Here is a 12652-nt window from a genome sequence, read left to right on the forward strand (position 1 = left end):
GAACCGTGACATAAGCAGTAAAGTAAATTTAAACAAGAAATGATAAACACCTACAAATTTAGGTAATCTCCTACAAAAGATAGTGTTGACTCTTACAAAATAATATAATCATAAAAAATGTCTATTTTGTCAGAAAGCAAAACAAAAACTAATGGTATATAATTTTGATTCTTAAAACCATGAATAGTAAATAATTGCAGAAAATATTGTGAAAAATAATTAAATGTACTGTCTAATAAGTAATAATATTTTTTGGTTAAAACACAGAAATTTTAAATTTCCTATACAAGAAAATACTATAATTTGGATATCTTGATCATTTGATAAAACAAATTATTCAAAGTAGTTTATTTTAATATCCGTTAAATTTATTGTATAATGAACTTCGTCAATACTTTTAGACAAAGTTGGCAATATAGATTTACGCATATATTATACACATTTCTTCTAATATGTATAATTTAGATCAGTTGTATTTAAACATTTAGTTATGATCAATTTTAGCTTTTTGAATTCTTGAGCTTTTCATTTCCAAAATCATGTACTCAAGTAAAAATGTTGGAATTTAGGAGTTAACATTTTGGACATTTAAATGTATATTTATTGCAATAATGATTCTAAATAATTTTGAAATTAAATTAATCCAGGCGGTTGTGTTAATAAATACATCGAAATAATATTATCTACTAGGTACCTGCTTATTTAATACAAATATATTATCATATACCTACTTTGCGGTTAAACATTTTTCGATGTTATTACACTGTGCAGTGTGCATATTGCATATTATTATTATTATACATCTGTTTTTTTCTATCATATTGTCGTTTAATTATTTGATTTTAATATTTCCGATATATACACATATGTATAATGTATATATTACTTATTTATGTATGTAAGGTGTTTTATATTGTAGATATTTGTTTTCGATGAAATATATAGGTACAATATATATACGTAACAGATTTACGTATTGTACAAAAAAATAAAATGCGTATAATATATTATATAGTCATATAAATTTAGTAACAAATAAACATTAAACAATAAATAGATTTATGATAATTTATTGACGATAAGATAATATCTCAGAGTATAAGCACTGTGCGGAAGCAACCTTCCCGGTTTTGCATAAATACAGGATAGTGCTAACAACCTATAAAAACCGCCCGATAAAGGAATGGCAGATATAATTTGGTTACAGAAAATAAATAGATATAACATAAATTGATCATAATAACTTTCTGTATAGACTGTGTTGATAAAATAAATCTTATGCAAATAACAAATAATGGGACGGGTGAGAAATACTTAAAACTTAATATATCTCTGAAGTTTTTGTAAAATAAATCTTGATGAACCTTGAACTATTTAATTAGGTAATTTACTTAATCAAGAAAATATACAATAAACAATAAACATTATAGGTATAAGTACAAATGTACTTTGAACACAATTATAAAAAATAAATAAAATTAATAACAAAATATAAAACATGTATGATACAAATTTAAACAGTTAAATCATTTAAAAAAAAAAACCTGTCAATTAGTCTATATATTACAGCGAATATAAATATTCACCATCATGGTCAAATCGACCAACAAATCGTTTAAAGCGCCTTTGATGTTTCCTTACATTTTTCCGTAGCTTTTTCCAAAGCGTCGATGATCGTATACCTTAGACCGCCATTTTCCAGAGCACAGAGACCGGCCGCCGTAGAACCTGTAAGAATCATAGTCGAATTATTTTAATAAAATTCTTTGTAAATATCGGTTTTAACATTTTTATAATAAATAATAAATATATAGTTATAAATTATAATAATACACTAGGAGCATCTTTGATTTTCATTTTGTGTGATTAAATAACTTGTTCCTATTTTATTCAGTATTTTTCAATAGTTGTTTGATTATATCATGATTCAAAGGATTCAAATTAAAATGTTATAAAATTATAAATTTAATTTAATTTCCCTAGTTTTTCAAATGTCTATAATTATTTAAATAAAATTGTTAAGACTTGTAAATCCATCGGTCTTTCGTTCTTATTAAATACATAGGGGAAAAAATAATTTAGATTTTCAACCAAAATAAATAAATATAATTCACAACGAATAACCTTTAACTGTTTCAACACTGAACACGGAAAATATTATGTATTAGTACCTATAATACAAATAACATTTAAAATATCAATACACCGATCTAAAGTCAATGAATTTTTATATGATCACACTTTACAATTTATTATTCATTATAGTTTTAAACGGAAAAACACATAATATGTTATTCGCCGTCATTATATGTTTTTGAATTAAATTTAAAATATGGATTGAAACAATTGCATTAAAACGTTAATATATATATATATATCAAATGTAGAAATAAAATACAATTAATTATGAAATAATAGTTAGGACTTAATTATTTTACAGTCGTAACTAATCAGGTATTTATATATGTACTTACTTATATACATTTAATACATTTCTTATATAAAACTTTCAGAGCGCTATATTTATTATTATAAATCCTATTCAGGTATTCAGCTATTTCTATTATACTTTCTAAAAACGACAGTAAATGCGTGTCAAAACGGTGCAATTATCGTGTGTCTGGAAATTATATAATTTCTGACGCGAAATATTTGGTGATATAATATGCTTTTGTGGTAGCATGCACTAGCTGAATTATATCATATACATACACATGATATACATACCTGTGTATAGGCATATTTTTTTACACTATATCTATATAGGAATAATAGAATACTATTTAATAATAATAATAATATAGATCACACTGTACAGGGTGTTTTGATGAGTTTATCCTCATGCACGATTACAAACAGCCTACTTTTAATGTATGCCAGATACCCGTCTAGTTTCTACCTTTACGTCTAAACTTAAAAATGTCATAATTTAATTACTGTGCGTGTTTCAAATTGTAGTACTCTCTATTAAAATAATAACGATTATTGGCCGTAAACAGAATCGCATTCCGTGTGTAAAACCCGACTTACCCGCTGGTGAGGTAACGTCATCCTTAAGTTTTCCCGGATGTTCTTGTGTATCTCGAACCATGGTCCCCGCGCCCAGGACTGTCTGCGACGCTAACCTATAGGCCATGTCTCTAGGCATGCCCATGCGAACGGCACCGTCGGCCAGAGCTTCGATAATGACGTATACCTGTAAGTATAACAATAATGAAAATAAATATATATAAATATGTATATTAAATCACGCCATACGAAATTCGTCAGAGAAAAACCATTTGTTTGACATTCTATATCGATATCGACAGTGTTTAGATAAGTATTGTTTTTTCGATTTACGAAGTTAAAAAATATACGATATTATTACTTTATAAAATAAATAGTTAAACCAACACGTCAAAAAATTTTTAAAAATTACTCAGATTATTATTTTTATTAAAATTAAGTATAATAAATTTAAAAAATCGTAAAATTGTCGGAGAAAATTATTATAGTGTTGCCAATAATAAATATAATAAATGTATCACTCAGTATATATTACCTATCTGTACCTATATCATACAATTCATACAAATATATTTAAATTATTGCTGTACACGTCATAATAAACCTGAATGTTATTATGTTGGAGTCCGTGCGTTAGACTTACGGATCATTTGCTACCTCAATAATAAAATCACATAATATGAATAGTGACAGCTATATTGTATATTGAATTCGTTAAGAATTATAATTATATAGGAACCCGACACGTGCTGAAATTTTCGGTACTCTGATGTAATAAATCATGTATCATTTTTCGATAATTGATTTTATAATCGCGTAACTGAATATTATCGAACCCGCACAATCGATTATGTTTCGAAGCATCGCCAAACAAGCAACAACGGATTTCAATGCGTCCTGTATTTACATTAATACATTGTATAATAATATAACAATCTTTAAAACGCATTTTTTTTCCAATAATATATTTTAAGTTAGTTAAAATATGTGTGTGAGAAAAAAACGGTATGCTATTATTTATATATCCTAGACATTATATGACACTATGACACGATTTCACGTATGTCAAATACTCAAATAAGTAAATGTATCGTTTACAATGTAATGATCTTTGATCAGATACAGTTACTCAAGTAGGTAGTATTGTAATATCAATACTGATTTTGGTGTAAGAGTCCAAAATCATACTGAGCGTATCACAAACAACGATTTTTTTCCTTTGGTTTTCTCCTTATTTTTCTATATTTTATAATTCAAATTCCAATCATATTATGTATTATGTAAATCTACATGTCGCATGAGCATGAATATCAAAAGTTAGTTATACTTTTCAAATTCGTTTTATGATCTCAATAACTGTCTAAAAATATTGAAGTATTATTTTTAAATTTAAAGTCAAATTATTTGGCAAGTCATAAGAATGACGATTGAAACGTTTTACAGAAATATTATTATTATATATACTTTATACAGAATGCACAAAATCACGAATGGACAGACTAAATAGTGATTTAATATAATTTTAGAACGAATATGCGTATATACATTATAGTCACGATATAAAACGTTTCGCCGCGTTATAAAATGGTATATACTATATATATCTATAGGACGTAGGAACTTACGAAATATTATAATATCACATGCATAGCTCTTCTTAATTCTCACTTGCCAGTTGCCACATAATCATTACAATTACCTATATACGCGATTGATTCACTTCGAACAAATCAATATAATATGTATAACAATGATATTATTGTTGTAATAATACATAATATTATAAAATAGATCCATCTAATAATTTTCCGATATTTCATAACAATATAAATGATTCATAAATATATGAAAGAGTCCGACGAACCATACACATATTACATTATAATACGATGAGGATGTAACCGGAAGATTTGACAGTTTTTACTACCCCGGAAATAGTTTTCGTCATGCCGTTCATGGACACGCTTATAATACAGATTCAAACGTTGGACTTACGTATGCCGGACCGGAACCGCTGAGCGCAGTGATCGGATCCATCAAATACTCTTGCACGCGCTCCGCTGTGCCCACGGACGACAAAAGTTTCGCCGTCAGCTTCTCGTCTTCGTCCGTCGCCCGTTTGCCTGGCACATACACGGAAGCGCCGCACTGAACCAATGCAGGCGTGTTGGGCATCACTCGCATTACCCTTGAGCCTTCCGGTAAAAGCTGAAAAAAATTATAACCTTGAAATACAAATAATCAAATTGTGTGTACGTTATGATATAATTTTAGATAACACAAAAATACAACTAGTCAATTAGTGATTGACGCGCGAATAATATAAAACATTGATAGATAGATATTCTATTCTCTTTATTCGATAACAACTCGTTTTCGTCTTGTTCGATATACCTATTTTATGCTAGTATAATATAAAATAAGATATTTAAAGTTATTACTTATTATCCATATAATTTATAAGATAATATCCATAGATATTTCTATAAAATGTTTGAAAAGCTTTAGCTCTTTAAGCTAATTACCCCTCACAAATTGTATGTATGGTAACTTAAAAATATCGGCGAAAAATATGGTATGGATGATCAAAATAGTAGACGATACATACTAACATAGGTGCCCGTGGAAAAATTTCTAGGAGAGGCAATATTAGGATTTGAGGAGAAATATTATAATTTTACTATAAACAACAACTTGTTTTATTGTACTCGCGATATATATTTTATTCTGTTACAACTTACAAGTATAGTCAGTATAGAAACATAGGTATAGTACCTATTATTCATATAACCACTTTCAATTTTTTATATAGTAAATAGTAATTTATCTTAAAACATTAAGTTTAAAAAATATTTTGGAAAATACAGGAGGAATTGGGGAAATGCCCCAGCCCACCCTCCGGGCGCTTATACTTAATAATGTTAAAAATTTATAATCACAAATAAAACCACCGTTTATAGCAGATAGTCTATATTATAATCTCAATTAACAGTTATTGCATGCTGTATTATCATTATAACCTATAGTTATGTATAGAAATAATTAAAAACTAATCGTTTCTTTTACACGCCGCGTTCTCTCAAGCATTACAATTGTTGTATTATGTGGTTAAATAGTTTAGTAACGTATAATAATATGTACCAAATAAAATATTTTTAAGTAAAACATATTAAAAATTAGTCATATTATTTTTACGCATTAGATATCTACTACTAGGGAAGTAGTACGATAATTAATTTAATATAAACTTATTTGTATACTTTTTTTCTATTGCCTACTAAGACAAACATTTATAAAACAAATAAATGAATAATTAATACTATTTAAAAAAAGCAAAATAGATTTTAAATTTGAATACTCGAGTACATGATTAAAACCTATTATAATTAATACTAATAACTAGTGATGGGTCGAACTGTTCGAATCTCGAACCGAACCGAACCGAACCCTTGATGTTCGGTTCGGTTCGAAATTCGAACTCGGCACGAAAAAAATTCGAACCGAACTATCAAACATCTTTTACTGTTCGAAAATCGAACTTGAAAATATTTGTCGAACCTGACTTACTGACCACGATAGTTCAGAGACCAAATATTTGTACAATTCTTCAAAATTTATTTAAAAAAAAAAAAAATTGATAATCATTTTTTAGAAATAATTAGACTATTGGCGATATTCTAGGTTCGTTTCGGTTCAGTTCGGTAGAAAATATGAAGGTTCGGTTCGGTTCGAGTTCGAAAAAATAATTTAAAGTTCGGTTCAAGTTCGGTTCGATTTAAAAAATCAGAGTTCGACCCATCACTACTAATAACCAATAATAAAGCTATTAGGTATACAACCATATTATGGATAACAAGAAAATTCATAAGTTATACGGCTTCAATAAGCATTATGTTTGTAAATATTTACATGCAATTTTAAATATTTCAAAAATAGTTACCTACGTCGTGGGTGTGAATTAAATGCATTCGCATATTTTGTTCGTTACTATATAGGTAGTACTGTAGTAGGTACTTATAAAATCAAATTCGATTAAAATTTAATTTAATTTTCACTACTATAGCGCAATAATAATTTAAATTTTTTCTTATTTGTCTATAATAATTATTGGTATGTTGTTTGTGATTTTATTTTATATTAATAATTTTATTTTATTTACGAAAATAAATATATTTTTTTCAATTGTTGTTGAAAATAGCGCTTGTCGGCGAATAAAAAACTGATAAAATATCACGTACTACTTGTATGTACTAATAGTTGGTATCTTTAAACACAGAATAATTCTATGAATAATAAATTAGAAGAGGTAGGTATACCTACCTATAGCAATAGCCTTGACAAATTTACTATAATATTTAATTATAATTTAGGTATTAATAACCAATATTATTTTATTTGGAAACAATTAATTTTAGGTCTTAAAATCTAATTTTTAATACCTACGTATAAATGTGTCTACGCAAATTATTCAACAATTTATTAGTGCGTAAAATTCGCAGCCCCGTTTATAACTAATTAAATTTCATTAACGATACCCACTGACTTGTGTAAACTTATCGAGGACCTACGTATTGTTAGTATTATTTTTTTAACGTGTTCCACTTTTGTCTCGGTTCCGTAACCTAAACCTTTCGATTAACGTTATCGATTTTACACTCAATCGACCATACGACTGACGTCAATCGACTTTATTTACAAAATAATTATAGGTAACTGTAAAAACAAATACAAATAACAAACTATTATTATGGGATTCGCCGTCAGAAATCGAACTAAAATGTTTATTTTAACCTAAGTTACTACAACATAAAAAATACATGCCACGAGAATTACTTTTTTTTATATCTCAATAATATTAATGTCGATATTATTATTATTTTTTTACTATTAGGAAACAATATAACTTTCCATCGTACACTGCTCGTGACCGTCAACGCTCTGGAGATGATTTCGTTTACAGAATAAAATATAAATATTTTGATAATTATCGGTATATTTATATTATTTAATATTACGTCTCTATATCGTTAAAGTAATTACTGGTACATGATGTTTTTCAGTTTTCTACCGAAAGAAATTTTTTCTTCGAAAGAAAAACTTTCGAACATCTATAAATCCACTCTGGCAGTCTGATATGTAATTACGTGTCTCAACATCGTCGAAAATATATGACATTAATAATATCAACAACGACAAACGCTATCCATCGCGTGTCACATGCGACGTATATTGTAAGTTTATCGTTCACAATTAGTCACCCTCAGTTTTATCGAATTAAAGTACCCTCGTACGCGTGCAAGCACAAATATGATAAACAATAATATTTTAATTGAAATCGGGACGTTATAAACGGTTTGGGCGCGCTCCCTCCTAGACTTTCAAACATCGACATCCGCAATACTGATTTGTTCCGGAAAACACGCATAATAACAATATTATATGCGTTTAAGTGCAAGTATACGCAGTCAAACGGCGGAATGATCGTTGAGAAATAAACGGCAAGTTCTGAACGATCGTCGATCTTCTTACGCAATGCGACCAATAATGCGACTGCACTCGACTGTTCGCGCGTTAGGGTTCGATTAAGACTTTTGGGTCACTTAAAATGAAATTTTACCCGGGACACGACATATCGTCAGTCCTAGAAATCTCTGCAGTAACGTCGACTCTGTATAGGAAATCAATTGTCTTGATTTGCGCGATAATATACGTAATATATAGGTAACTGCGATCGCGACGATTTAAAGAATAAATAAAAGCAATATAATAATACGCACCTCTTCCAACTGATTTACGGTGACGCCCATGGCGACGGACAGCAGCAGGTGTTTGCTGGACGTGAAATTCGGACGGATCTGGTCCAGTACCGTCTTGACCACGGACGGTTTGACGGCCAGCAGTAGGACGTCCGCGTTGTCGACCACCGACCGGTTGTCAAAAGTCACCGTCGATCCGAATCCCTGTCATCGATCAATGTCGAATTCGACCGATACCGGTGATTAGTTAGTATTATAATATTCGACTTACGCGGGTATACCTATAGGTTAGCGAATTCCCGCGCGCGACTCACCTCGAAAGCTTTCACGCACTGCGTATCTTGTGGTGCGCAGCTGGCCGTGATGTTTTCTCCTTTGACGAGACCTAAGTAAAAAAATATTTCAATATATATGGGTGTGTGAAGGGACGAGTACGAAAAATGATGAAATAACTGATGGGTATGAAAAACAAAGAAAAGCAAAGAAAACGATGTCCGATTTCCCGAAACTCACCGGCCGTCAAGAAACCTTTGGCCAACGCCTGGGCCATTTTGCCGGCACCAAAAAATCCAATTTTCAACATGTTCGCAGTAAATTTACAATTTTTTTTTTTTTGTTACTTTGTCACTCGGCGTCGTTTCAGCGGTACTCGACTACTAAACGTGAACTGCGGCCTAAACGCGTGACTATACGACGACGAATAAAACGCCGGTAGTGCCTATATGTGTGGTGTGTGTGTGTGTGTGAAAAAAAAATATATTATTATTTATTATAACCTTTGATTAGCACAATCAGTATACCTATATTATTCAGATAGCCATGCCGCCCGCCGTTTAAAATTTCTGTTTGTTTTCGATAAGCACGTTTGGATATAGGAACTACCTACATTGTATGTATGACCGTACAATAATAAAATATAATATATATATTATATATTATGCACGGACACGGATATAACGACTGTATGTCTGTATATACCTAATATGCTCACCTACTCACATGCATATATAGATATATATTATAAGTAGGTACGTAGGTACGTTTGTTACGATAACAAGTTGCGAACGAGTGTTTTTTTTTACACTAATAGCATCAGATTGTGAGTGAGTGTGTGTGTATGAGTGTATATCGCATGTGTATACATATATACATATATATAATGTATATAGCGTTACTATTATTCCTTCGTAAAATATGTATAAGATTGCGATTACGTCGCATCGAAAGCCTATACACTATAAACACGGACCATATACACGCAAAAACAATGTACAATGTACGCGTATGTAAACCTACAATTAATTATTTCAAGTGTTTTGAATGTCAAAACATTGAATACATTGGAACGAGACACCTGTAATTAGTTGATTAGTATATACCTTGTATCTATATATTATGTCGAATATCTTTTAAAATTTTTGTCTCAGTCGACAACCGTGTAACTTGATGAATAAATTTATTAATTATTGCAGCATTCGCCGTTTTTTAAAATGATACATAAGTTTACACTTGTTTACCTAAATCTTATAATATTATATTATTTATATTATCGTATACAACGACGTTAACTATACCTATATTTCATATGCTAATTAATGATGTTATGTAGTTCCTGACTATTGTTGTTCGTTACCTATATTTAATATATAAATTGTATGAACAATAAACTAATTCTACTACTATTACTGCCTATAGTATAGGTACCACATACCTATATCGCAACTTTGACTCGTATTGTAAAATAATAAAATTATATAACAGCGCCACCACGCTCGGTACTCGGTAGGTATATTGTATAAAAGTGTACAATCTTATACAACTTAAATAATAAGCCGGTATAATCTACGATTATCCATACGGACCATACGTTTATAGAGTCATAATTCAACATAAAATATTGCAAAAATGCGATCTATAAATTTAAATTTTGTTTAACGACCAAAAAATAATAATTATTTATTATTATCATCGAAATGCTAACCATCCCATTTCCCATCCACGAACAAATCGATTTTGCAAAGAAGTAGGATTGTCGCGCGGATACCGCGTGTGGAATACCGAAGATGCACTTGCGGAACAATAATGTGTGGAGTCACATTGAGCAAAACGAATGTAGGTACTCGTAATTATACTATATGTAAATTTTTAACCTCGAGAACCACAAAGTAGAAAATAGTTATGCATTAATGCATTAATGCATTATATAATATATTCCAAAAAAGGTAACAATGATTAAGTGTTAATAATGTATATAGAACCTTGTAATAGCGTATTGTTTTAAGTTCGTGTAATTGTATTTTTCAATTAAAATTGTAAAAAAAAAAAAATCAATCATTGTTACTCGAGGACATAAGATGAACAAATATAATAATAAGTACTATATATGATAACACATTTGAATACATAATACCTACGTATTATACAATAATATAGCTTAGAAAAAAATGATAATTTTTTTTTTGTAGATACTTACTACACAGGCCTATTAAGCATTTCTATCAAACTTCTCTATCTATTTCGGTCAATTACATTAGGTATCCAGTTCTGCTGACTCGTCCACATCTATTAGGCTATCCTTAATGTCTCACTCTGTCTAATCACCAGTGGTGAAGTCTTCCCCATAGTCGTTTTTAGGTTTTTAGTTAGGACATATTTTTTCTTGGGAATATAATTTAGTATTCAAACGTGGCTATAGCCCATTCAAATCGTTATAGAAACTATCTGATATTTATCTTGTTGTATAACATCATATAAAACGTGTCATTTTCTATTTATCGTCGTAATCCTCAGTGAGGTTTTATACAAACCCGTGAGTTAATCGTAAAGCTCTTTTTTGAAGGGAAGTAATCACCCTATATCTAACCTACCTCTGTGCAGTGGACTATGTCTCATATACAATACTTAATCTTAACTGTATTTCATTTTTTATATTATTTATATTGACTACTATGTATTTAAGCTTATCCACTTGCAGGAAAAAATAATTTATAAGTTATGCGTTTTAAAAATTTAACAAGATCATGATTGTATTACCACGATTGCACGACATCGTTAGTAGGTCACAAGATAATTTCTATAGTTTTGATAAAAGTAGCTATAAAAGAAAATTATGTTTCATTTAAATTTTTTTCTTTTAGACTTTTGGAGTAACCAAGCTGTTTCATTTGCTCGATCACCATTAAATGGACATTTAAAAACCATTATTATAGTACGCATGGATTTATAGCTTAATACTTTAGCATATATTCGTTTAATTGGTTCAAAGTCTTAAGTCTTATCCAATGATTTATTATTAACATGTATATATGTTACGATATAAGATATAATTAGGTACCTACTAGATAGGTACGTTAGAAAATGTAAGCAACGCACTGCTACTATAGCAGTCTGCTATTTGTTATACTATTATGTGTAAACATCTTTAATGTGGCAGGGTGTACTTTGGCATCCATATTTTTTCTGCGTCTTATTGGCCTTCCAAGTAATTAACAAACGTACTGGCGGTCGATAAAAGTTAAAACAAATCATGAAAAACAATATGTGTAGGAATAATTATTATGTATTACATAGTATTAGTATATTGTTATATTATTATAGTATAGGTTTGCACAATGCACATGACAATAGCAAATACCTAGCTATGTCTAACTTTCCACTTTTTTTTTAATAATATTAAATTCAATCTCATACATACATAGAATACTTTAATTACTGGGTGTCCTAAAATACACGCTTTTTTGAATCAACCAAAAAAAATTATAAAAAAGGATACGCACAGTTTCAATATTATAACAACCGGTTTATGTATGAACAACATTATTCGATTGTCTTCCAGTAGCTTGTTGATAAGCCGGTATTCCGGTCGAGAAAATGAACAATAACTGCCT

The 12652-nt window shown here is 29.7% G+C and overlaps 1 protein-coding gene across 2 annotated transcripts; it reads right to left on the reverse strand.

Annotated features, from left to right (window-relative positions):
• Positions 1–1003: 1003 nt before the first annotated feature.
• Positions 1004–9705, reverse strand: LOC132917143 (uncharacterized). 2 transcript variants are annotated; one of them, XM_060977740.1, is made up of 7 exons: positions 9566–9705; positions 9279–9483; positions 9080–9150; positions 8787–8969; positions 5005–5217; positions 3031–3196; positions 1004–1728 (listed from the first exon to the last, which is right to left on the reverse strand). In XM_060977740.1, exons 2-7 carry the CDS (start codon positions 9346–9348, stop codon positions 1616–1618), a joined length of 816 nt encoding a protein of 271 aa, XP_060833723.1. In that variant the 5' UTR covers positions 9349–9483; positions 9566–9705; the 3' UTR covers positions 1004–1615. The 2 variants fall into 2 exon arrangements, with proteins under 2 accessions (XP_060833723.1, XP_060833724.1); XM_060977741.1 differs by lacking the exons at positions 9279–9483; positions 9566–9705 and having other exon boundaries at positions 9047–9150.
• Between the last annotated feature and the right edge of the window lie 2947 nt (positions 9706–12652).

Source organism: Rhopalosiphum padi, chromosome 1 (genome assembly GCF_020882245.1).
Source record: "Rhopalosiphum padi isolate XX-2018 chromosome 1, ASM2088224v1, whole genome shotgun sequence".
NCBI classification, from domain to species: domain Eukaryota; kingdom Metazoa; phylum Arthropoda; class Insecta; order Hemiptera; family Aphididae; genus Rhopalosiphum; species Rhopalosiphum padi.